This window comes from Rhinatrema bivittatum, chromosome 3 (genome assembly GCF_901001135.1).
Source record: "Rhinatrema bivittatum chromosome 3, aRhiBiv1.1, whole genome shotgun sequence".
Lineage (NCBI taxonomy): Eukaryota > Metazoa > Chordata > Amphibia > Gymnophiona > Rhinatrematidae > Rhinatrema > Rhinatrema bivittatum.
Window position 1 is genome coordinate 256,056,264 of NC_042617.1, and position 27,811 is coordinate 256,084,074.

Here is a 27,811-nt window from a genome sequence, read left to right on the forward strand (position 1 = left end):
GACTGCACCCCAACTGGAGAGACTGGCATCTGTGGTAACCACCATCCAGTCCGGCACTTCTAAGTCCACTCCATGCCATAAATGCTCCTGACCAAGCCACCATGCAAGATTGGACCTGGCAGGCTCCTTGAGAGATAGCGGAAGATGAAATTGCACCGACAAAGGAACCAGACTCTGTCAAAAACCAAAATACCAACTGTGTCCACAAATGAACCCAGATATCACCATCACAGGATCCACATCAACTACAACATCTGGAGCTCATTCACCTGTTCTTCTTCCAATTTAATGTATGCCATCTCCTGCCAGCAATGCCCCTCTGTTATCTACATAGGACAAACATCTATAAGGAAAAGAATAAATGGACATAAATCTGGCACTAGAAATGGCAACATTCAGAAACCAGTTGGAGAACATTTCAGCCTTCCAGGACATTCTATATCTGACCTTAAGGTTGCCATACTCCTACAGAGAAATTTCAAAGGTGCACTCCAGCAGGAAACTGCTGAATTGGAACTCATTAAAAAACTTAACACCATCACCTAAGGTCTGAACAGAGACAATGACTTCATGACTCAGTACAACTATCAAAGATCTTAACTGTTATCAGATCATTCTGTCTGTTAACATTTCCTTCAGTTGTCAGTTAGCTATACTTAATGATATTAACACTCTTTCCATACCATGGCCTGCCTAATCCAATGCCTTCTCTCTGTTCTGTATATATTTTACCTATCTTTTAGTCCTGGGGGGAATTCTGCACTACTGCAGAGCACAGAATTTACGCAGAATTCCCCCCTGCGCAAAAAATGGCAAAGATAGAGGATACCCTGGTATGCCACAAGCAGAACTCGTCCTTCTCGTCCTTCTCGTGGTGAAGATGAAGGCCCGGATGTGCCGTGAGTGAAGCTTGACCTGCTGATGGCGAAGATGAAGGCCCCGGTGAGAGTGAGTGTGTGTAGTGGGGTGTGTGTATATGTCTGTGTGTGAGAGAGATTGAGAGCCTTGGGGGGTGAAAGAGAGCATGTGTGAGGGTGCTTGGAGGGGGGTGTGAGTCGGTGTGAAGGTGCTTGGGGGTTAAGAGAAAGCATGTGTGAGAGTGCTTGGCAGTGAGGGTGCTTGGGGTGAGAGTATGACGGTGCTTGGGGGGAAGAGATTATGTCTGAGGGTGCTTGGGGACGGAGAGCAGGTGCGAGGGTGCTGGGGGCGGAGAACATGTGTGAGGGTGCTTGGGAGTAGAGAGAGCATGTGTGAGGTGCTTGGCAGGGGGGGGGGAGGGGGAGAGAAGGAGCCTATGTGAGGAGATTGTGAAGGAGTATGGATTGGGAGCTGGTGTGTGTAAAAAAGGGATTGTGTGTATGTGAGGCAGAGCCTGTGTGAAGGGGTGTGTGAGAGAGAGATACAGGTAGCCTGTGTGAGGGTGTAAGCATGAGAGAGAAAGAGAGTCTGTATCGGTGTGTATGCATGAGAGAGTGGGACCCCATATGAGGGGATGTGTCTGTGAGAGAGAGAGAGAGACCTTGTATGAGGGGATGCATGTGTGTCTGAGAGAGAGAGGGACCCTGTATGAGGGGACTTGTGTGTGCAAGAGAGAGAGATCCTATATGAGGGGATGTGTGTGCAAGAGAGTGAGGGAGTGTGTATGTGCACTAGAGAGAGAGGAAGCCTGTGTGAGAGAGAGAGTGGAGATAGAGTGGAAGGGATTGATCCTAGAGGTGAAGGGGAGAGAAACTGGCAGGTGGAGGAGTTGGGGCCTGAGAGGGCAAAGTGGCTAAGGGAGAAGGGAGAGAGAAAGTGGAAGGGACACTCTTACAGTGAACTTCTAGGGAAATTCTGCTCAAAATATTTAAAATTCTGCATCTTTAAGTAATACATTTTTCTGTATTAATGTAATTTCATAGCGTCCAGTCAGATGAATCCAGAACAAGTTGCTTATGCACTTCTACCAGCAGATGGAGATGGAGCAAGCTGATGTCATAGTACATATACCCCTGCAGTGAGACCAGCCTGCAAGTATGTGCATCTCCCCTCTGGGGACAGCTTGATTTTAAAGTAAGGAAAATTCAGGAATTAGATTTGCCCTGCTGTCCTGTGGTGATACCACTTGGTCCCTCCCATAGTTGAGAATTCCTGAGGTGATTTCTGTGATCCCTCAGATGAGTGCCTTTGTCCGGTAGCTGGTTTTCAACCAGCGTGGACTTAGCTGCTCGAGCGGCTGAAAGGCAGTAGGTGCAGGAAGCTGAGCGCAGCGGTGATGGCACTTGCCCTCTCCCCTGCAGCCTTAGGCAGTCTCTCTATTCAGCCAGTTACGGCTGAGTTCCGGTAAGTTAAAAAAAAATAACCATGTAAACTTACAGAGACTTGGCAGAAGGTTTTTGGTTGTGTAGGTCTTCCTCCTACCTCGGTCTCTGTGCTCAGCATGCCAGTCCAAAGTTCGTCCAGCTCCATGGGAGGTCGAGGGACATGGGCAGCCTGACAGGTTGAGCAGCCTCCTTAGGTTAGGCCCCGCTCCGAGGCTTTTTGCTGTGCGTCTTGTGGTAGGCCGCAATGGCTTTTTGCGCGCTTACTACGGCTACCCTCTACAGGATTGTCGATCTGGCATGTGCGTCTAGCTGTGTGTCTAGGTTGTGCGCTCTGTTTTTGGGCACACAATCGGGCCTTGTAGTCTGTGCACTCCCGTTAAGCACCATTTCCCTTAGCGCACAGATGCTACTGTGCACTTAACTTTTTTGTGCACTTAATTTTTTTGGCAGCCTAGGTAACTTGCCTAAGTGTTTTGGGCGCATAAATCTTTTGAGCACCTAGCTGAGCACATAACAAAAAAAAAAAGAAACAGACACATGCCTTCGATGCCGCTCAGCGCACTGTCGATCATGTTGGCGCCTGTGACTAAGAGGACTAAGCGTCTTTCTTTTTGCAGATTTGTGCCGGCGCTGTTTGGAGGCTCAGGGAGAATTTTCTTCCTCTGATTTCACTGAGCCTGATTCTTCCCAGCCGGATGTGGGTTTGGGTAGACAACTCAGGTGGGGTGCCTGATTTTGGACCTCCTCTAACTGGTTCCTCAGCAGGTAGCTCAGTGAGTACTCCTCAGGCTCCTTCTGGTCTGGATACCTCTACTTCATGGGTAGAATTTTCCAGGGGTTGCAATCCTTTTCTTCATGTACAGTCCTCAGCCCTGTTCAATGCTCCTCGGGCAGAGGCGCAAATACGAACCTTGCCTGGTCTTTCTGTCAGTGATGGAGTACTCCAAGAGCAGCAGTGGAACCTCTGGATACAGATCCGGATGGCATGGGTGATGACAGTGATCCTGCCTCTCTTGTGGATGTTGAAGTTCCCCCTCGATTAGAGCCGTCTAGAACTCTGTTACGGTTCTTTCATAGAGATGAACTGCCAACTCTGATTTCCCAGAACTTGAAAATGCTTGAAGTTCCTGGGGCTGTTTCAGTAACTGAGCCAAAGAGAAATTCCGTTTTGGTTTCTTTGCGTAAAGCCTCTTGTTTTTTCCCCATGATGGAAACCATTCAAGAACTGATTGTTCTTGAGTGGGGCGCCCCAGAGGCTAATTTCAAAGGAGACTGGCTTTTGGAAGGCCTGTAGCCTCTAGATCCAGGGGTAGGTGAGCGCTTACATTTTCTGAAGGTAAATGCTCTTGTATGTGCAGTATCCAAGTGGACCAATATTCCTGTGGAAGGTGGAGCAGCCTTGAGGGATGCTCATGATTAAAGGATTGAGACTATGCTTGCGCAAGCATTTGAAGCTGTAGCAATGACCTTGCAGATTGTTTCTTGTTGTTCCCTAGTGGCTCACTCCCAGGAGGTCGATGACTCTGGGGTAAATTCCAGGGCAGTTATGGAACCAGCTGCTACCTTCTTGGCAGATGCAGGTGGTGACTGGTCCACACTTGACCTGGAGGGTTGGCTTTGAAAATAGCGGCCAGGAGTCAATTATGGTTGAGAAATTGGTCAATTGATGTGGCCTCCACAGCTAATCTCACCAAATTGCCCTTTCATGACTTGCTTTTGTTTGGCAGCAAGTTGGAGAAACTGGCCAGTATGTAGGGCGAATCTCTGGTTCCTCATTTACCAAAAGATAAGAAGCAGGCGCAGCACTCCCTTCTCAGGAGAGGTCGTGCTAGAGGATCCAAGTGTTTTTTGGCCTTATAGAGGAGTGACTTTTCAGGAGACTTGACCCTTCAATAGGTCTCAGTCCTTTTGTCCCCGACAATAAGAACATAAGAACATAAGAAAATGCCATACTGGGTCAGACCAAGGGTCCATCAAGCCCAGCATCCTGTTTCCAACAGTGGCCAATCCAGGCCATAAGAACCTGGCAAGTACCCAAAAACTAAGTCTATTCCATGTAACCATTGCTAATGGCAGTGGCTATTCTCTAAGTGAACTTAATAGCAGGTAATGGACTTCTCCTCCAAGAACTTATCCAATCCTTTTTTAAACACAGCTATACTAACTGCACGAACCACATTCTCTGGCAACAAATTCCAGAGTTTAATTGTGCATTGAGTAAAAAAGAACTTTCTCCGATTAGTTTTAAATGTGCCCCATGCTAACTTCATGGAGTGTCCCCTAGTCTTTCTACTATCCGAAAGAGTAAATAACCGATTCACATCTACCCGTTCTAGACCTCTCATGATTTTAAACACCTCTATCATATCCCCCCTCAGTCGTCTCTTCTCCAAGCTAAAAAGTCCTAACCTCTTTAGTCTTTCCTCATAGGGGAGTTGTTCCATTCCCCTTATCATTTTGGTAGCCCTTCTCTGTACCTTCTCCATCGCAATTATATCTTTTTTGAGATGCGGCGACCAGAATTGTACACAGTATTCAAGGTGCGGTCTCACCATGGAGCGATACAGAGGCATTATGACATTTTCCGTTTTATTCATCATTCCTTTTCTAATAATTCCCAACATTCTGTTTGCTTTTTTGACTGCCGCAGCACACTGAACCGACGATTTCAATGTGTTATCACTATGACACCTAGATCTCTTTCTTGGGTTGTAGCACCTAATATGGAACCCAACATCGTGTAATTATAGCATGGGTTATTTTTCCCTATATGCATCACCTTGCACTTATCCACATTAAATTTCATCTGCCATTTGGATGCCCAATTTTCCAGTCTCACAAGGTCTTCCTGCAATTTATCACAATCTGCTTGTGATTTAACTACTCTGAACAATTTTGTGTCATCTGCAAATTTGATTATCTCACTCGTCGTATTTCTTTCCAGATCATTTATAAATATATTGAACAGTAAGGGTCCCAATACAGATCCCTGAGGCACTCCACTGTCCACTCCCTTCCACTGAGAAAATTGCCCATTTAATCCTACTCTCTGTTTCCTGTCTTTTAGCCAGTTTGCAATCCACGAAAGGACATCGCCACCTATCCCATGACTTTTTACTTTTCCTAGAAGCCTCTCATAAGGAACTTTGTCAAATGCCTTCTGAAAATCCAAGTATACTATATCTACCGGTTCAACTTTATCCACATGTTTATTAACTCCTTCAAAAAAGTGAAGCAGATTTGTGAGGCAAGACTTGCCCTGGGTAAAGCCATGCTGACTTTGTTCCATTAAACCATGTCTTTCTATATGTTCTGTGATTTTGATGTTTAGAACACTTTCCACTATTTTTCCTGGCACTGAAGTCAGGCTAACCAGTCTGTAGTTTCCCGGATCGCCCCTGGAGCCCTTTTTAAATATTGGGGTTACATTTGCTATCCTCCAGTCTTCAGGTACAATGGATGATTTTAATGATAAGTTACAAATTTGTACTAATAGGTCTGAAATTTCATTTTTTAGTTCCTTCAGAACCCTGGGGTGTATACCATCCGGTCCAGGTGATTTACTACTCTTCAGTTTGTCAATCAGGCCTACCACATCTTCTAGGTTCACCGTGATTTGATTCAGTCCATCTGAATCATTACCCATGAAAACCTTCTCCATTACGGGTACCTCCCCAACATCCTCTTCAGTAAACACCGAAGCAAAGAAATCATTTAATCTTTCCGCAATGGCCTTATCTTCTCTAAGTGCCCCTTTAACCCCTCGATCATCTAACGGTCCAACTGACTCCCTCACAGGCTTTCTGCTTCGGATATATTTTAAAAAGTTTTTACTGTGAGTTTTTGCCTCTACAGCCAACTTCTTTTCAAATTCTCTCTTAGCCTGTCTTATCAATGTCTTACATTTAACTTGCCAATGTTTATGCTTTATCCTATTTTCTTCTGTTGGATCCTTCTTCCAATTTTTGAATGAAGATCTTTTGGCTAAAATAGCTTCTTTCACCTCCCCTTTTAACCATGCCGGTAATCGTTTTGCCTTCTTTCCACCTTTCTTAATGTGTGGAATACATCTGGACTGTGCTTCTAGAATGGTATTTTTTAACAATGACCACGCCTCTTGGACATTTTTTACTTTTGTAGCTGCTCCTTTCAGTTTTTTTCTAACAATTTTTCTCATTTTATCAAAGTTTCCCTTTTGAAAGTTTAGCACGAGAGCCTTGGATTTGCACACTGTTCCTTTTCCAGTCATTAAATCAAATTTGATCATATTATGATCACTATTGCCAAGCGGCCCCACCACCGTTACCTCTCTCACCAAGTCCTGTGCTCCACTGAGAATTAGATCTAAAATTGCTCCCTCTCTCATCGGTTCCTGAACCAATTGCTCCATAAAGCTATCATTTATTCCATCCAGGAACGTTATCTCTCTAGCGTGACCCGATGATACATTTACCCAGTCTATATTGGGGTAATTGAAGTCTCCCATTATTACTGCACTACCAATTTGGTTAGCTTCCCTAATTTCTCTTAGCATTTCACTGTCCATCTCACCATCTTGACCAGGTGGACGGTAGTATACCCCTATCACTGTAGTCTTCCCTGACACACAAGGGATTTCTACCCATAAAGATTCAATTTTGTATTTAGTCTCATGCAGGATGTTTATCCTGTTGGACTCTATGCCATCCCGGACATAAAGCGCCACACCTCCTCCCGACTGCTCCTCTCTGTCATTGCGATATAATTTGTACCCCGGTATAGCACTGTCCCATTGGTTATCCTCTTTCCACCATGTCTCTGAGATGCCAATTAAGTCTATGTCATCATTTACTGCTATACATTCTAATTCTCCCATCTTACTTCTTAGACTTCTGGCATTAGCATACAAACATTTCAAAGTTTGTTTTTTGTTTGTATTTTTATTCTGCTTTTTAATTGATAGGGATAAATTAGAATTTTTTAGCTCAGGTGAGTTTTTAGTTACAGGCACTTGGACTACTTTTCTAATTATTGGAACCTCACTGTCGGGATGCCCTAATTCTAATGCATCATTAGTATCCTTTAAAGATACATCTCTCCGAACCATGCGCTGCTGAGCAACTGTCGGCTTTCCCCTTTGTTCTAGTTTAAAAGCTGCTCTATCTCCTTTTTAAAGGTTAGCGCCAGCAGTCTGGTTCCACCCTGGTTAAGGTGGAGCCCATCCCTTCGGAAGAGACTCCCCCTTCCCCAAAAGGTTCCCCAGTTCCTAACAAAACTGAATCCCTCTTCCTTGCACCATCGTCTCATCCACGCATTGAGACTCCGGAGCTCTGCCTGCCTCTGGTGACCTGCGTGTGGAACAGGGAGCATTTCAGAGAATGCTACCCTGGAGGTTCTGGATTTAATCTTTCTACCTAAGAGCCTAAATTTGGCTTCCAGAACCTCCCTCCCACATTTTCCTATGTCGTTGGTGCCCACGTGTACCACGACAGCCGGCTCCTCCCCAGCACTGTCTAAAATCCTATCTAGGTGACGCGTGAGGTCCGCCACCTTCGCACCAGGTAGGCATGTTACCAGGCGATCCTCACACCCACCCGCCACCCAGCTATCTACATTCCTAATAATCGAATCACCAACTATGACGGCCGACCTAACCCTTCCCTCCTGGGCAGTAGGCCTTGGGGAGATATCCTCAGTGCGAAAGGACAATGCATCACCTAGAGAGCAGGTCCTTGCTACAGGATCCTTTCCTGCTACACCTGGTTGGTGCTCTCCCATTATGAGACCTTCTTCCTCCAAGGCAGCACCAGGGCTGCCAGTCTGAAGTTGGGACTGGACTACTATGTCCCTGAAGGTCTCATCTATATACCTCTCTGTCTCCCTCAGCTCCTCCAGGTCTGCCACTCTAGCCTCCAGAGATCAGACTCGTTCTCTGAGAGCCAGGAGCTCTTTGCATCGCACTTCTCACCGGTGGGTAAAAAACCATACATGTGACACTCGATGCAAAAGACTGGGAAGCCCCCCTCTTGCTGCTGGACTGCTGCCTTCATCTCAATTTTGATCAGTTCCTAGTTAAGTTTTAGGTTGCTATGGGAGTAGGAATGTGTCTAAGTTCCTTTAAATGTATTAGTGAATTCACTATATGTCTGGTAGTGGCCTACTGGGGTCTGATCGAATTCTCAATAAAGTTTTTGTTGATGGGTTGGGTTTTTTTTGTGCAAGTGGCACCTGCCTATAAATTAAGGGATGAGCTTGGGGTGGGTGGGTTGGGAATTACAAACAGTCTAACTTTAGTTAGTCAGCCTGAGTGACTCACAGCTCCCTTGATTAACAAATGTTGTTCCCTATTCAAACCTAATCACACTACCTCAACACCTTTCCAAGGTGAGTAACTGAGCTGAACTATTCAACTTTTTTACTTTGGTATATACTGCTCCTAGCTTATTTCTAGCTTCTGGCTACTTTTTTGTGGTTTTTTTTTTTTGTTTTTCAATACAATGCACTCAGTTATTATTAAATAAAACACTTAGCTCTTTAAAAGTCTGGAGGACACTTTAATAGTCAGGCAGACTTTTAAAAAATAAACACACTACCTACTGCTACCTTATTGACTGACTAAATACAAACAGTCTAACTTGTTTATTCACTGCCAACCTACTGCTACCTTATTGACTGACTAAAAATACAAACAGTCTAACTTGTGTATTCACTGCCTACCTACTGCTACCTTATTGACTGACTATTTAAAAATGCAAACAGTCTAACTTGTTTATTCACTGCCTGACTATTAAAGGCACAAACACACAAACACACTAAATAATATTCCCAAATAGTTAACTTTGCCCCAATACTTTTAAAAAAGTCAATGTCAATGTCCCAAGCAAAAACTTACTGATTCCTTTCAGCCACCAGCAAGGTGATCCTCTCCTCTCAGAAATCCATAAGAGGCACAGGCTGGGGTAGTGGAACCTCCCGATTTGCTGACCCACCCCCGGGAACAGGAGATAAGGGGATGCCTCTCTCTCTCTCTCTCTCTTTTATCAGAGGTGGGTCGAAATCACATTGGATGAGTGAGTCCTAGAGGTGATACGAGAAGGATATGCGATGGAGTTTCACAGTGTTCCTTGGGACATGTTCACGGAGTCTCCCTGCCATTCCCCGCAGAAGTGGGTAGCGGAGGGTACACTGGCAAGGCTCCTTAGTCTGAGGGCTGTGGTCCCAGTGTCCACATCTCAAGAAAATACGGGGCGATATTCTCTCAACCTGGACCTCACAGGTATCAACCGTCATCTGCAAGTGAAGCGTTTTCGTATGGAAACTTTGCGCTTGGTGAAAATGGCCATGCATTCAGGGGAATTTCTGACCTCTCTGGATCTGTCTGAGGCATATCTTCTTATTACTATCTGTCTAGAACATCAACACTTTCTATGGATCGTAGTTCTGAGACACCATTTTCAGTTTCAGCGCTGCCTTTTGGTCTGGCCATCGCTCCTGGAAACTTTTCCAAGGTAATGGTTGTGAAGAACGTGCAGAGAAGGGCGACGAAAATGATAAGGGGCATGGAACCGCTACCCTATGAGGAAAGGCTAAAGAATTTAGGGCTGTTCAGTTTGGAGAAGAGATGAATGAGGGGGGATATGATAGAAGTCTACAAAATCATGAAAGGACTTGAACAAGTTAATGTAAATCGGTTATTTACATTATTCTCTCAGATAATAGAAGGACCAGGGGGCACTCCATGAAGTTAGCAAGTAGCTCATTTAAAACAAATCAAAGTAAAATCTTTTTCACTCAGTGCATAGTTAAGCTCTGGAATTCATTGCCAGAGGATGTGGTTATAGCACTTAGTGTAACTGGGTTTTTAAAAGGTTTGGATAAGTTCCTAGAGGAAAAATCCATAAACTGCTATTATGGTAATTAATAAGCAATAGTAGCTAGTGATTTATCTAATGTTTGGGTACTTGCCAGGTACTTGTGACTTGGATTAACCACTGTTGGAAACAGGATACTGGGCTTGATAGACCCTTGATCTGACCCAGTATGGCATATCTTGTGTTCTTAAGTTCTTAAGTAGAGTTGGGAGAGGATGGAATCCTAGTACACCCGTATTTGGATGTCTAGCTGATTCATGCCAAATCACTGGAGGAGAGCCACCCGGTGCCTCACAAGGTGATTTCCCTGTTGCAGGAGCTTGGCTGGGTGGTGAACCTAGCCAAGTGCAGTTTTCAGCCTACTCAGTCGTTGGGGTTCAGTTTGACATGAAACAGGACAAGGTGCTCCTGCCAGAAGCTCAATTTCAGAAGTCGCTAGCTCAACTCTGTCTGTTTTTGAACACTCTATGTCTGACCGTATGGTCTTACTTGCAGGCTTTTGGCGTATGATGAAGACTCTGGAAGTGGTATCGTAGACAAGGGCGCAAATGCATCCTCTTCAGCGCTCCCTCCCTTCTCGAAGGAATCCGCAGTTTCAGGACTGTTCGTTTTGGCTCCGCCTGCCAATGGAGGTGTCCTCCCAACTGCAGTGGTGGCTGCAGGCAGATCATCTATGGAAGGGAGTTTCCCTATCCCCAGCGGACTGGCTAGCACTGACAATGGATACGAGTCTCCTTGGTTGGGGAGCTCACTGTCAGGAGCTGACAGTGCAAGGGCACTGGAGTGCAGCAGAGTCTCTCTGGAACATCAATCGGCTAAAAGCCAGAGCGGTCTCGTAGACTGGTTTACAGTTCGGCGACAGGCTGCAGGGTTGATCAGTCCGAATAATGTCGGACAATGCAACGACTGTGGCTTACATCAATTGGCAGGGAGGTACCAAGAGCCAACAAGTGTCGCAGGAAATACATCAACTTATGGAATTGGCAGATGTGCATCTCCAGATGTTCTCAGTCTCACACATTGCAGGCTGAGAACAACGTAAGAACAGACTTTCTCAGCAGGTGTTATGGTTTAGCGGTGTTTGGGTGGATTCTTGGGTACTGTGGCAGATGACCAGGCCCACGGGAAGGAGCCCCATGGGGAGCCACAGTACTGGGCTAACCTCAGGATGCACAAACACAGTTAGATCTTTTATTGAACAGCTGATGGATACCACCAGAGGTGGCAATAGTGAGGTGATCCAGAGGCAGCAGTCCAGGGACCCTAGGCAGAGGGGACTCATCTCACCAAGTTGGTATAGAGAGATCTCGGTGTAGGTTTCCCAGCACGGCAATGCTGTAGATGAGACAGCCTGAGAATTAGATTACTCACTAGATGGTAGCTGAAAGGTTGGCGATTCCACCAGGCTAAAGTAGATGGTTACAGGTACCGAGGCAAGGAGAGCAGGCCCCCGAGGAACGAGTACCTGATCCCAGTAAGGCACCTGAAAGAAAGCAGAGGGCCGATATTTCTACCGTGACTGTATGTGATGATTGGTAACTCTGAAAAAACTGCATGGATTTTCAACACAGGCCATTTCCACGCAGTTTTTTCAGAGTTACCAATCATCACATACAGTCACGGTAGAAATATCGGCGATATGGTTATGCACTCTTTTTTGCCAGTGTTGTCTACATCTAACAGCGACACACAATTAGGCCATTGGCAATGTAATCACTGTTCCAAGTGTAATCAAGCTATGATAGGTCCAAATTGGACAGATAAATTCGGTCGGGCACATAAAGCTTATACATACACAGATTGTTCATCACACGAGTAATCTATCTCATAATGTGCCCATGCAATTTATACTACATAGGACGTACAAAACGCGCCATTAGAGTGAGATTAACAGAACATCGAAGTTGCATCTCTACAAAGAAATTGTTAGCACCAATGGTAGCTCACTGTGTGGAACAACAACATAATTTTCAATCTTTACAGTGGCAAGTTTTGGAACAAGTACCTCAAAATCCACGAGGTGGAGATCCCAATGCAGTGTTAAATTTGCGAGAACAACAATGGATATTTCGGATGCGATCTGTGTCCCCAGCAGGTTTAAACAGTTCCATTGAATGGAATTCTTTAATTTAACACGCCAAGTTCGAATGGTTCCCATTATAAATAAATGTAAGAGAGAATAAGGAGGTGGAGTTTGATTATGGTGACGTAGGTAACCTAATATGGTGGTCAAAACATGTGATCAGTGACGTAGATACCCTAATGTGGATATATGGTAGATCCGGTAAATACTGGAAGAGAAATGTGCAAAAAACGCTGAGAGAAACCATGTTGAAGATATAGTGAGTATCACGCTGAGTAACTTCAATTGTAAAATGTTGGATGTTGGTCAATATTATGTCATCTTAATAACTATGTACATTTTATTTCTGACGCAGAACAAAGCCCTTGAGAAAGGACATTATTCAGTCCGAAACACAGCACTGTGTCGGGCAAGGAGATCGTAATACATGGGCAAGGAGAATGCTATAAATTTAAAGACTGTAACATGCAACAGCATTTAACAGAGAGTTCGGAATGAATATGAAGATTGCAACACCATGAGAATTTGAATATAAGATAAGTTAAAGTTCTCATAGAGCATGGACGTATAACATAAGTTCAGGAGTTAATACATATTTTAATATCACGGGTGGTGAAGCACAGAAAAATATAAAAAAAATTATTCGAGGTGATAACACTGACCTATGATTATAAATAAGGCAGAGTGAAAAAATTGCGGAGAAGCATAACACAATGATGCCTATTATGATGGTCAAGATCTCTAGCGTTCCAAGTTTCGTTAAGAAAGGAAAGTAGTCATTACTATATAGTATTCATTAGACCGACTATTCCCACACAAAAAAAGGGGCCGTATAGCACCAGAAGTTATAGATTTTGCTAGACAGGGAGAGCCAGCCTCATGAGCTACGATAGCTTGCTGAATTAAGGAGGTAGTCACAGCTGCATTCATGGATGCTGAGAAGCCATTACCTGGTCAGGTTAGGTCTCAATCCGCTAGGAGCCAGGCAGTGTCATGGGTGGAAGTTAGATTGTTGACTCCCATCAACATTTGCCGAGCTGCGACGTAGTCCTCCCTACACACCTTTTCCAGGTATTATTGTCTCGATGTTCAGGTCCGGAAGGACGCAGCCTTTGCATGCAGTTTTGACTGGACCGCGGGCAGCCTCCCGCCATACTCAGGAGTAGCTTGGGTACATCCCACTTGCTCTGGATTCATCTGACTGGACACTAAGAAATGAAAAATTACTGCTTACATAGGGGATAATTTCCTTTTCTATAGGACAGTCAGAAGAATCCAGCTTCCCTCCCTTGGCTGCCGAATGTTTGCATAATGATCCTCCTGGGTGCCTTCGTGTTTCAGGGATTACTGGTAAGTGTTTCTCCAGTCCCTGGACTAATGTTATTACCTTCTTGTCTGAGCTCAGTGTTGCCTGTTGGCTGAGTATTGAAATGCTTATTTATTTTTAATCAAGTTTTTGCTAGTCTTTCCACAGTTGCTTTTGAAGAGAATACTGGCAGGCTGATATCACTGCAGGGATATATATATACTGTGACGTCAGCTTGCTCCATCTCCATCTGCTGGTAGAGGTGAATAACCCACTTGTTCTGGATTCATCCGACTGTCCTAAAGACAAGGAAATGATCAGATAAATAGTAATTTCTCATTACTTAAACATTGTCATGTATATTATGTTATTTTGACCAATATAAAGTATGCAGAATTTTACATATTTGTGCGCAGAATTTTAAATGTTTTTGCACAAGATTTCCCCAGGAGTAATCTTTTGTACATCACTTCATGCATCTGACGAAGTTAACTTTGTCCTCAAAAACTCATGCTTTAATAAATTAGTTAGTTTATAAAATTTGAGATTTAGACTTTTTTTTTTTTTAGAGACCCTCATAATCTGATGCTATGCTGTGTCAAGTTTAAAAGGCCCCATTGCATTAGAAAAAAAATGTGAAGCTTGAGGTAGATATTGAGCCACTCTGTGGCTTGGTTAGTTAGCCGATTAACTTATTTGGCTAACTTAGCCCATATTTGGCTAAGTTTATCCAGCTATGGGCCAACCAGACTTAGCCGGGTTAGTTATCAAACTAAGTTGGCTCCTCCCCAGAACACCCTTGCCCCACCCGCCACTTAGCCGGCTAACTATTTAGCCAGATAACTAGTTATCTGGCTAAGTGGCGGCCATTCAGCGGGGCCAAATATTCAGCCGCCATTACTTAGCCGAATAAATCCTAACTCATCCAGCTAGCAATCTTTTTGTATTTAGAGGCCCCTTATAATCTGTGACCATAACTGTAGTTTAGGTTGCTTGTGCCCAAATCTGGCACTGCTACCTTACTGTCCCCTGCGTGTGCCGCATGTTGCTGCAGGGCACAACAGGGAGGGACTGCAGCAGATACTGTCGCAGTAGCTCTCTCTGCTCTTAGAAATCCTGCTAGTATAAGTAAGCATGGGGAAGAGGAGGAGAAGGAAGCCACCTCAGCAGCAACAGGCAGGTGAGTTGTAAGTGATTTGTGGGAAGAGAGAGGAGGTGAATGCTGGAATGGGAGGGAGGTGAGGAAGAGACAAATGCTTGTGGGGCGGGGTGAATTTTAAGGAGATAGGCAGCGCAACAGGGGCTGAATGTTGGGAGAAGTGAGGAGGGGAAAGTGAGGATGGCATGAACATTTGAGGGGCAGGCAGAGAGAGACGGGGCGATTGTTAGAAGAGGGGAAGACATGAATAATAGGAAGGAGAGGAGGATGGGGATGAATATTGGAGGGAGGTGAGGAGGGGCTAAAGGCTGAAAAGAGCAAATGTCCATGCAGCTCCCAATCTCCGCTAATTTCAGGATTAGAACTCAAACGTTACCAGGTATGATAAGCAGGATTTTGAAAAATGCACTTGTCCACGCACTTAGGGGCGGATTTTCAGAGCCCTGCTCGCGTAAATCCGCCCAAAACCGGGCGGATTTACGCGAGCAGGGCCCTGCGCGCCGGGAAGCCTATTTTACATAGGCCTCCCGGCGCGCGCAGAGCCCCGGGACTCGCGTAAGTCCCGGGGTTCTCGGAGGGGGGCGTGTCGGGGGCGTGTCGGGGGGCGGGCCCGGTCGTCGCGGCGTTCCGGGGGCGTGTCGGCAGCGTTTTGGGGGCGGGTACGGGGGCGTGGCTACGGCCCGGGGGCGTGGCCGCGCCCTCCGTACCCGCCCCCAGGTCGCGGCCCGGCACGCAGCAGGCCCGCTGGCGCGCGGGGATTTACGTCTCCCTCCGGGAGGCGTAAATCCCCCGACAAAGGTAAGGGGGGGGTGTAGACAGGGCCAGGGGGGTGGGTTAGGTAGGGGAAGGGAGGGTAAGGTGAGGGGAGGGGAAAGGAAAGTTCCCTCCGAGGCCGCTCCGATTTCGGAGCGGCCTTGGAGGGAACGGGGGGAGGCAGCGCGGCTCGGCGCGCGCAGGCTATACAAAATCGATAGCCTTGCGCGCGCCGATCCAGGATTTTAGTGGATACGCGCGGCTCCGCGCGTATCTACTAAAATCCAGCGTACTTTTGCTTGAGTCTGATGCGCAAGCAAAAGTAGGCTGATCGCGCTTCTTTTAAAATCTACCCCTTAGTGCAAGTGGATTTTCATGTCTGGTGAAACTGCTCAGAGAGCAAGAGGTGGCAGTATTTTGGCTCCCAGTTGGTGTCCGGGAACCAGGGGTGTCAATTTTTAGCCTCCAATTGGGGCCTGGGAAGCAGTAACACCCCTGATCAAGGACTGGGAGATAGCAGCAGGGATATGGAAATGAGAAAGAGGACTGCAGCAGGGATGAGAGAGACAAGAGGAGAGAGGGGTGAGCAGGAAGGAACAGAGGACTGCAGCTGGGTGGGGTGGGGTGGAGAGTGAAGAACAGAGAGGGGATGGACTGGAGGAGAGAAGGCTGCATTTAGCGGGAGTGAGGAAGAAGAGTGACATGGATGCACTTGGAAGGGGTGGATTCATATCTGGGAACTTTTGCATTGTTGTTATCCTGAGATTCCTGTTGATTAATGAGGGAGGGGGAATGTAGAATGTGTATCAGCTTTCTCTCTTCCATCCCCTCCTCCACAAATCCACTGTCTCTCTCTCACACGGTCTTCCCCTCTCTACAAGTGACCCCAGCACTCTCCTTCTCCTTCTAACCATTATAAGTCAAAGCTCCCTGACTTGTGCATCCTCTCTCTACCCTTAGCTGAATCCCATCCTGGAATAACAACTACAGGCAGAGCTGTGTCTGTTCCAGCTACCGCCCTCCAGTTTCCACCCACATGCTGCCTGCAGAATGTACTCAGGCTCACTCCTCTTCTCCTGTTCCCTGCAGGCCTACTGAGGAAAGGGATGGGATGAAGTTGAAGTTGGAGCAGTCACTACAAAACAGCAATTGCTTTTCTCTCTTCTCCAGCCCCTCCCTTCCTGTTCGCTGAAGGCTTTCTAAAGGGGAGTGGATGGAGCTGTAAACAAAGGCCCATAGATTTCTCATGTTTCCTCTGAAATCTGGAGAGTTCCACGATATGGGTGAGATGTGCATTTGTGTAATGAATTCTGGCTTCCTTACCAGAAGGCGTATACCTACTAGCTGTGAGAGAGAGATTTAGTAAACAGAGGTTTGGGTTTGACTCCCCCAAGAGGAAGCTGTAGATGGTGTGCTCTAGCAGCTTATAAATCCCTGCCGCCATCTTAGGGTGTGGATTCTTAGTTAACTTTTAAGAAGGGAAGATATTCTTGTCTCCTGCTTAATTTTTCTGATTCACTTCAAAGGATACTCCTGGTTACGCTTTTAGGATCAGCCTTTATGTCTGATCTATTTTTGGCTCTTTTGCTCCACTTTTGGAAACTTTCCCCTGTGAGAGGCTTGGTACCCCTTCACAGAGGATTGAGACATCCCTGTGTAAGGTTAGATCAGGGATTAGGGAAGATTCTGCTACTCTGTCTCGCCTCTAGTTACTCCTGAGAGAATTCTGCGCACAAAATTCAAAATTCTGTGCAAAAAAATCCAAAGTTCTGCAACATTCTGAAGACGTTATTTGTCAATATACTCACTGTCCAAGTAATGAATGTAAAATGCCATTTAAAAAAATGATTCCTCTGATACAGAATTTAAAAAATTTAAGCAGTGGTTCCTCCTGGAATAAAAAGATCATCATAAGATACAGCCTCTCTCTCCAGCTCTCTCTTTCCCCCCTCTCTGATTCAAACCTCTCCTCCCTGCTCCGCCCCAGCGCTCTCTCTCTCTCTGTCTCCTCTAGTTCAAAACCCCCAATCCCAGCTCTCTCTTCCCCGTTTCTGGTTTAACCCCAAGCACCTCTTTCCCCCTTCCAGGTTCAACAACCCCTGCCAGCTTTCTTTCCCCACCTCCCTCCCCAAAGCCACACAAACCTCGAAGCAGGCCAGCCTGCTGACTAGCAGTGCACTGGGAGTAGGGAACGCTGTCAGCTTCAGAGCCTTCAGGCTATGAGTTGAGTTAAGCAGCGAGGAAAGAGGAGGGGGAAGATCAGAGGAGCGCTTGAAGTAGGGCTGGTGGAAGCACTAGGCGAGCTAGGCCTGGGCCTAGGGCGCTGACCATTGGGGGGCACGAGCCGCAGCGGCAAAGAGGAGTGGGGATTCGAATCTCTACTCCTCTTTGCCGCTGCTTCCGCTCACGAGCCATGTGGAGCCATTGCCACCGCCGCTTGCAAGAGTTAGGAGTCGGGGTTGTGACCGGGGTGGGGGTGGGTGGAGCAAGGAAGAAGGCGCCTAGGGTGCCTAATCCCTTTGCACCAGCCCTGTAGCCTGGAAGCCTGCTCAGCTGCTTGCTGCTGGAGTGCAGGGGGAAGGAGGCACTTAGATCTGCCCTATGAAGAAGCAGAAACTGGCAGAGTTTAAAAAAAACAAAAAATCACAGCTGCACACTGAAGATGCAGCGGGCCCATGCATTCACTTCTTGCCTGGGTGGATGTTTGAATTACTCCCTCTTCCTCCCTTTGCCAAATTCTGCATGGTAAGGACAAAAATCTGTGGAAGTGGGGAATTCTGCGCAAATTCTGCTTTGCTCAGTTGTGCAGAATTCTCCCAGGAGAACCTTCAGTGGATAGGTCAGTCAGTGACTCGATACAGAGGAGTTTGAATTGTTTTTCCATTCAATATCTCCTTAGTTGAGAGACAAGGAAGTTTTAACACCCTTCCTGTATCTGTTTGTTTTCCCCCTTTTTGAGTCAGAGTCTATTTTTTGTTCCATTTGGAAATTCGTACTCTTGGCACCAGGGAATCAGTTTCCAAACCATTGGGAGGAAGAGGTGTCTTTCCCCTAGGAAGTGCCTGAGTGTGGAGGTTTCATCAGAGGAGAAATGGATTCCTGTTCATTACCAGAGGAAAGGAGTTGAAGGTGCCGTTCATTCGAGAGCTGTACTTTATACTGACTCTAATGAGCTGCACTTGGGAGAACAGTACCCACTTGGTGCTTTCTGAAGAAGATTTAAGGTGTTTGCCTATAAGAAGGGTATAAGAATTGGGACTTGCAGTGTTCTGATAAGTAATTGGGACTACATTCTAACCATTTTGCAATGGAAGTTGGAAGAAGCATTAGGCTTTCTTCAATCTGTGTACTTAGAAAAAGAAGGAGATCAATTGTTTGGCTTCCATAAATTCAGAGACTTTGCTTAGCAGAGTGAGGTCACAGATTTATTAATCTCTCATCTTCATTATTGTTCATCAACTTTATTTAATTTATTCAATTTAATCATCTATTAGTAAAGAAGATGGAAACCATATTTCTTCTCAGCGTGATTCTTGCTGCTAAAGACTGTGGAGATTATCAGTGCTTTACAGGGACTAGGAAAAAGGGCTGAGTACATTGGGAAATGCAAAAAGGTGTTGAAGCTACGCGTCCCCCCTCAGGTAGCCCTGGACCTCAGAGGTGAAAACTATCCATGAGGAACTGGTTGCAGATAGGGTCCATTTTAATTCTATGTGCCCCTGGGTTCAGTCTATGGGTTCTGTCCTGCCAAGGGGTTACATTTGCAAGGGAAGAAATGTGCTCACCATGTGCTCTCACTGTGACCCTCTCCAAAACATATAATTAATTATTGCTGGTGGTGGGGGGAGAGGGAGAGGGAGCACACGGCCCGTGCATTTCAACCCTGTGAGTAAATCCTAGAGGAATTTTCAAATCTTTGATAAGTCACCAAATATACAGTAAATGAGGAAAATGAGACTAGGCCAAAGCAAACATTTGTGCCAAAGGGCCTCATTGGGGGGCCCAGATTGGGTTCCAGTCTAGGTGGGGGGGACAATAAGGGGGCCCTGGAAGTTTGGACCAGGGGGAAGGGTTCTCATGGAGTCTGAGTAGTGTTGGTGGAGGGGTGGGAGGGACTCCTGGATGTCCAGAAGCCTGGTGACTACATCACTTCTGGCCAGAACTTGTCACTTCCACCTGGAAATGACATGTTGTCATCGCAGGTCCGCAAGCTGTAATTTGCCCACCTCTGGAATAGGCCAATAATGGCCAGATCAGGGCATGTTTCAAGTTTCTATGACTACAGTTACCTTAACAGTAAATAACAGGATGGAGCATGCTGTAGAGTTAGACAGCCTAAGTGATACCTACCTATATGTCACAGATAGTTAAAGACCTCACTATAATTACAAATAAAGAGGGACCCCTGACAAAATTGGAGGTTAGAAAACATTTAGGAAACAAGATCTAGGATATCATTTCTTTTGAAAACATAACATATAACAACAGTAAATGATGGCAGAGAAAGACCAAAATGGTCTATCTAGTCTACTCAGCAGATGTTGGTTCATCTGCATCTCTGGGCATCAGATAAATACTAATAACAGCAAACTGACACTGCATTATCTTGAGGAGTAATAATAAACACATTATACAGTTTTTCACTTTAAGTTTTGAGTCAGCACAACTTGAAATATTTCCTGAACTAGGAATGATATACACAGGGCTTCTCTGCCATTAGTGAGTCATGCTTTTAAGATATCTCTCCATTAGCTCCATTAGATGCAGTTAGTTCGTTGGGATGAAATTAAAAGATGTCATAAAATGAATAATTGGCTAACTGGAACTTTTCCCAAAAAAACAAAACTGAGCGCTCAGCAATAAACTGTAACAAGAAACTTGGCAATGATGAGACAGCAAGCAAAAAAACAAACAAACCTTAAAACCAACGAATGATGACCCGCGCACTATTTCATTTAAATAAAAGTCTAGAATTTCAGAAAAAAGTTAAAAACGTATCTATTCCAGCAAGCCTTTGAGCAGTGAGTTATATCAAGATGTTTTTATTGTCTACTTTGTGCATTTCTGCTCTGATGTGATTAGCATAAGTGGGTTTTATGATTTATGTTATTATGTTTTCATGTTGCATACACTGGGGTAGATTTTCAGAGCCCTGCTCGCCTAAATCCGCCCAAAACCGTGCGGATTTAGGCGAGCAGGGCCCTGCGCGCCGGTAAGCCTATTTTACATAGGCCTACCGGCGCGCGCAGACCCCGGGACTCGCGTACGTCCTGGGGTTTTCGGAGGGGGGCGAGTCGGGGGGGCGGGCCCGGTCGTCGCGGCGTTTCGGGGGCGTGTCGGCAGCGTTTTGGGGGCGGGTATGGGGCGTGGCTACGGCCCGGGGGCGTGGCCGCGCCCTCCGTACCCGCCCCCAGGTCGCGGCCCGGCGCGCAGCAGGCCCGCTGGCGCGCGGGGATTTACGTCTCCCTCCGGGAGGCGTAAATCCCCCGACAAAGGTAAGGGGGGGGTGTAGACAGGGCTGGGTGGGTGGGTTAGGTAGGGGAAGGGAGGGTAAGGTGAGGGGAGGGGAAAGGAAAGTTCCCTCCAAGGCCGCTCCGATTTCGGAGCGGCCTTGGAGGGAACGGGGGGAGGCAGCGCGGCTCGGCGCGCGCAGGCTATACAAAATCGATAGCCTTGCGCGCGCCGATCCAGGATTTTAGTGGATACGTGCGGCTCCGCGCGTATCTACTAAAATCCAGCGTACTTTTGCTTGAGTCTGATGCGCAAGCAAAAGTAGGCTGATCGCGCTTCTTTTAAAATCTACCCCTATGGGTTCATGTTTTTCATGCATTTATTAAGATGCTATTTATTTTATGCCATTAGTTTGGTAGCATGTTCTTATTATATGTAATTTAGATTAATTAAGGAGCTGTCCACTTATGTTTGCTCATGTTTTATGGGTTATGTTTCACTTACAATTTTTAAGATACTATTTGTTTTATGTTTTTAATTTTGTGGTTTGTTTTGCACTGTATGTAATTTGAATATTTTAAGTTGTTGTTCGCCTATGCTGTTCTTATCCTTCTTTGTATTTTACCTTATTTTATGAACATTCTATCTCGTAAACCACTTAGAATATCTGCCAGGCAGTATAGAAAAACTTTAAATAAATAATAAATAGATAGATAAATAAATAAATGCCACAATAAATTTACAGATAACAATATTGTGTATAATCTGTTTCTTTCTTTTTCCTAAAGCAGTTTAATAACCTCAGGGTATCTTACTCCATTTCTGAAATTGTATATTTGCATAATATATGAGAAAACCATTAAAGGAGCACTACTGCAGGGCTTTTTTTCTTAAAAAAGTGAACACATCTCTTACTATAGGAGGCTGTCATTTTGAAAATCGCATGTATTTTAAAAATCAGGTCTTCCATTTGTATCTATAATTTTTTCCTACTTTTTAACCCAGGGCTCTTACAGCAAAATTGCTTACCTTGTAATAGGTGTTATCCCAGGACAGCAGGATGTAGTCCTCACAGTGTCGTCACCCATATGTGAGGACTAGCATCCTGCTTGTCCTGGGATAAACCATCCTACCCCTGCAGCAAGAGTGCTTTGATCAGGAGTTAGGGCAGCATACTGCAGCTCTCTTGTGAGCCTCGCAATCATGCAGCCCCAATCTCCTTTCAGGTTAGCATGGCTGAAAGCTTAAACCCTGTGCCCGGACAGAGTCTGTATAGCCTAAACATGGGCTCAGACAGAAGACCAGAGAATTCTGAAACCATCTGGGTTTTTGGACCTACCAGGATTTCTGCAAGTTTTAAAACTGAATATTTTTGGAACCCCCATGTAAGGGCCACAATCCTAACATAGGGAATGCACGACCCTATTTTGCTTGGGAATAAGAGTAGGAGTGAGCCGGCAGGATTTCAGAGAGCATTCCAGAGTACTGGAGAAGAGAGTTATAGAATGGCAGTTTGGGTGAGAGGAGGTGGAGTTTGGGGCAGCAGAGTGCTGTACTGAGAACAGAGAGAAACTTCTTCAGGGCCGATGCTTTTATTAAGCTAACTAGGCGGTCACAGTGCACTAAAATTTTGGGGCAGCAAAATCCCATCAGCACAAGGCCTAGAGGGGGGAGAGCCAATACTGCCAATGAAGGGAGTGCTGTGCTGGAGCTGCCACCAATAGGTAAGTTGAAGGTGAAGGGTGCATGACACCAAATAGTCTTGCACAAGCCCTGAACTTCTTGCTGCAAGAAGCAGGAGAAACCTGCTTCACTAAGATATCCTCTGATATTAAACTATAAGATGTCTAAACTCTGGAGGGAATGTTAAGAGTTGCAAAGAACCATTTATACACTCCTCTATAGAGGACCCTCTGTCTGGAAGGTGCAATGAGCAGCAGGACCAGCAAAGGGAGAGGTTACCTGGAGAGACACCAAAAGGTCTACAAAAACTGTTACCTAGACTTGGCTATAGTACCATCGAAAGACTCTTGATTATGCATGGTGAGGAAAGAATAGCAGCCCATCTGCACTGGCTGGTTATCCAAAAGTACTTCACTGATGGGTGGGTAAGCAATGAGTTATTTATTTAAAACATTTATATACCGCATATCCTATGTTCTTCGTAGTTTACAATATAATATACATACAATATAAAACAAATTAGTCAATATAACCGATTAAGAACATCACAAATTCACATAAAATACTAGACCTCTCTACTATTCAAAAGTAGGTTCCAGTCCAACTGCTTATAAATTGACCCTTTAATGCTTTTTCCACAGTTAATATGCACAACTTTTGTGATATGTAACTATATTCCATCAAATGCCAGCATAAATAAATGCGTTTTCAAAGCTTTCTTGAAATTTTTTATTCATTGTTCCTTCCTCAGCATCACCAGTAACTGGTTCCAATGTAAGGGACCACTCACTGCAAATAACCAATGATGAATTTTTTGGGGTTTACCCTGGCATATACTGTGGATCTGGGAAATTTAACTTTTTACTATCACAGGATATCAGAGGGACAAATCCCCTTTTACCTGAGGAGCAGAGATTTCTCCCCAAATGAAATGGCAGGTGGAGTTTTGGATCTGCTTTTTGCTCATCTTAAAAGGAAGGAATAGACTCTACCAAATTAGCTGTTCTAGAGAGTAGGAGAATCAGTTGTAAATAGTGTGCTTTCTGTAAATATGGGACGCAGCGATTTTTGGATTTACCAGTGTAAGGCTTACAAAGCCTTCTGCATAGGAAATATTGTGGAAACTTCTAGTTCTGGGAATGTCCCTAGGATTGTGAACTTGTCGATGGTCCACCCCAACAGGGTGGGTCCCTTTGCTGGAATATGTAAGTGAGCACAAGTGGGAGAAGGAGAGGTTAAGTGAGAGCAGAGGAAAAGACAGCCTTGGGCTGGGCTGTGGCTCGTTTATACAAGGAGAGGAAAAAGCAGCTTCGTTGTGAAAAATAAAGCTTGAAGTGGGTTCCAAGAGGGACCCTGCTGCAGTCATTGCTGAGGAGGGCTGCTGCTCCCAGTTCCCAAGCACAGTGTGACTCGTCCAGGAAAAGATGTGAAAAAAACCAAAGATGTGAAAAAACCGTGAGAAATTCAAAGTAGGACAAGAAGACTTTCTGTGTTCTGACCAGGTATCTAAGAGAGAAGGAGACCTGTTAGGACAAGTGGAAGTCCCAGTCTCTGCAATTGTGCTCAAGCACCTTTTAAAGAACTGTATTTTTTGTTTTGGGTTTTTTTCCCTTGAAACTGCTGGAGAACTTTTTTTTTTCAATGGTTTGTACATCTGTACATATTCTTCATTTGATTATTTTCTTCAGTAAAATACACTTTTGGTTTTGGAACAACAATTCATTGTGGGAGAGACTTTTATTGAGAGACCTTGTGCGTCATCCCCTTGTGCCTAGAAGCAAGTGCTCCCCCCTCCCCCCCCCCAATGGAGAACCTTGTCCCAGGACTGTAGCAAGTTTTCCAGTACTCTGCAGCAGCTGCAGATGGCCCCTTGCATTCTCTAGGGCAGTGGTTTTCAACCTTTTTTCGGCCAGGACACATCTGACTGATGGTTCTCACATGTGTGACACACTGAACATACACTCTGCATCCACAGGAACACCCCCCCCCCCCCCCCATCCCCAAACAAAGGGTGCAGAACAGAATTAGGGCATTACTCATACAACTCACCATACAAAAAAGATATTCTGGGTCTGACGACAGGCACAATAGCCCTCCTTATGAAAAGACAGTAATTTACCACTAATGCATATCCTATTGTGAAAACACAACAAATAAGATTGATACAAATGCCTACATGCTAATAAAATGTATTTATTCATATTTTTTATATTCTGCTTTTTGGCACTTCAAATGTACATCAAAGCGGATTACATTCAGGTACTGTTGTTATTTCCCTATCCCCACAGGGCTTACAATCTAATTTTGTACCTGAGGCAACAGATGTTAACGTGACTTGCCCAAGGCTACAAGGAGCGACAGCAGGATTTGAATGCTGGTTTCCCTGGGTTGTAGCCCATTGCTTTAACTACTAGGCTACTCCTCCACTCAAATACCTCACCTTGGTCATACACGCAGAACTGACCTTCACCAAGTACAGAATGACCACAAATTATAAATATGGAGACAGAAACTGAAATGGAAAACCAAAAAATTCCACTCTGCATGCATTGCAAACCTGGAGAAATGGAAAGAGAAATATAGCACTTAACATAGGCCCAGGATCTGCAATAATGCACACAAACTAACCCACACAAAGTTACACCTGTATTATGGAACTCGCTCAAAACAGTAACAACCCTATCTATGAAAAGGCAATGCTACAAATATTACACCAGGCCCTAAACATGAATACACCTCCTATTAGGAAAACAGAACAAGCCAAGCTGTTATAGATCCTCACACAGAAATAATTATAAAACTATACTAATAAATGTAACAAAACAGTTGATGAACAGAATAACATCCAACAATTAAAAACTCATAAAAATTATTAAAAGTTGTCCAAATATCAATAAAATATTTCAAAACAGCAGACACATCATATAATATCCAATAATTCAAATAGCAGTCAATCAAGAAAAATAAACTTTAAAAGCCATCTTTTCTTATCCTCTCCAGCAACTCTCCTACTCCTTTCCCTTGCTGAGCAAAAGCACACACCAGAAGCAGCAATGGCTGCTGAAGTTCTGTCCTCATGGTCCTTTTCTTTAGGACACAAAACCAGTCACTAACACACACACACCCCAATTAAACCCTATGACCAGTCTCTGTCTCACACACAGACACCAGTCACCTCCCTGACCAGTCTGTCTCTCTCTCTCACACAGAAACACAACACCTCCCTGCCCAGTCTATCTCTGTTTCCAACACACACCCCAGGCACCTCCCTGACCAGTCTCTGTCTCTCATACATACCCCAATCATCTCCCTACCCAGTCTCTCTCTCTCACACAGAAACACATCACCTCCCTGCCCAGTCTATCTCTGTTTCTCACACACACCCCAGGCACCTCCCTGACCAGTCTCTGTTTCTCATACATACTCCAATAATCTCCCTACCCAGTCTCTGTCTTTAACACATACCCCAATCACCTCCCTGCCCAGCCTATCTCTGTCTCTCATATGTACCCCAGTCACCTCCCTGACCAGTCTGTCTCTCTCACACACTTTGCTTAAAGCTCCAATGCTGTGTTCCCCTTTAGTTTTGCAGTGGCCAGTGCTGTCACTGCCTTATCAGCCGCACTGAAGCGGCATACAATTATTTATAAAAAAAATATGCTGGGATACCCTATGCTCCAGTGGCCCCTCCATTCTGCCTGCTTTTACAGCCGCGGAAGCTCCAATTGCCCCATATGTAACCAGCATGGCTAAGAGCCACTGTTGCATTGGTGGGGGGGGGGGGGGGGGAAATCCCCAGAACAACCGGCCATGCTTGCAACTCACTGCCACTTTGGGGAATCCCTACTCTATCGTGGTTCCCTGCCGCTTTGGAAGTGGGAAATCCTGGCCCAGCTGGCCTCTTCTCTTTGCGGCTCACCGCTGTGTTTAATTTCAGCACTGCCAGCCCATGGCGGCCTTGCTTCGACAGGGGTCGGGCTTTCTTCGCCACCACGCACCTGGACACTGCCACTACTCCCAGCCCCCTTCAAACCACCCCACCCCTGGGCTATGGGATTCCCCCCTTCTTCCTGCCTCACCAGCCAATCAGAGGCTTCCTCCCTTCTTCCTACTCTCTCTGGCAGGAAGAAGGGAGGAGGCTTCCGATTGGCCCGTGGGGGCAGGAAGAAGAGAGGAGGCTTCCGATTGGCCAGCGGGGGCAGGATGAAGGTAAAGGGAAGCATAACTGGGGCAGTGGGACACCGGGAGCCGCAACACACCAGCCAGTGCTTGGCGACACACCGGTTGAGAATCGCTGCTCTAGGGAGTATCCTGTGAAAGGATACTCCCTAGAGTATCCTTTCACAGGATACCTCAACAAATACAAGGCCTTGGAAACCCCGACCTGGTGTGTGAAATGGTTCACTGTATCTACCTCAGGGATTCCTTCCATCGATGGTCTAATTTACCACTTCACAATCTTGTCACAGGGTTTCACATTCTGATCCCCAACCCAGGACCAGGAAGGAGGGCAGTGACACACAGAGCAAGTGGTTTTCTTTTTTTTTTTTTTGTTTACTTACTTTTATGTGCTGTCATATGATCATCATACCTGCCATCCTACCCCTTTCTTCTTCTTTTTTGCATTTTGTATGTCCTACTATGGTAGTGGGAACTTCATATATGCAGTAGGAATTTCATATGTGCAGTAGGATTAGAAGCCAATTAAAACATAAAACTACAAAATTAGAGATTAGCCAGAAGGGCATGATACCTGATAAATGGCTTCATCGCAGGCATTCTGGAGTCCCAAGTTAACCATAGTGTTCTGCAGAGTTCGGCCCATGTAGAATTCCAGGGACAGGTAATAAATGCGCTGTAAAACAAACAGAGCAGGGAATTTAAAACCTTACCTGTGAACAGAAGACAAGTCATCTGGATGTGTCTTTGCTGCCAAAATGCACAGGTCAATCTACTACCAGTGCTGGCTTTTGTGCGTGTAAGCTGGGCTATGGTCTGGAGTACCGTGAAGTGAGAGGTGACATTTGAAGCAAACACTTTCAACAAACATAAAACAATTTCAAAACGGCACAGTACACAGCAGTAGCACCTACAATATTTTGATTTTCATTTTCAACTTGTGCCAGGCCTGTGAGATGGAGGACAGGGAAGGAAGGTACAGGGATGGGACTATGTTCCTTAGAATTTCAGTCTTGTAGCCCATGCTTGCACAAATTCACTTTT

At 45.4% G+C, this 27,811-nt stretch overlaps 1 protein-coding gene across 3 annotated transcripts in view; it reads right to left on the reverse strand.

The window, feature by feature from the left end:
• PYGB (glycogen phosphorylase B) overlaps nucleotides 1-27,811 on the reverse strand; it is a 346,630-nt gene that overhangs the window by 272,216 nt on the left and 46,603 nt on the right. For all 3 annotated transcript variants that reach the window (XM_029594500.1, XM_029594502.1, XM_029594501.1), the window contains exon 2: nucleotides 27,342-27,443. In XM_029594500.1, coding sequence (XP_029450360.1) covers nucleotides 27,342-27,443 — 102 coding nt within the window. The remainder of the gene's footprint in view (nucleotides 1-27,341; nucleotides 27,444-27,811) is intronic.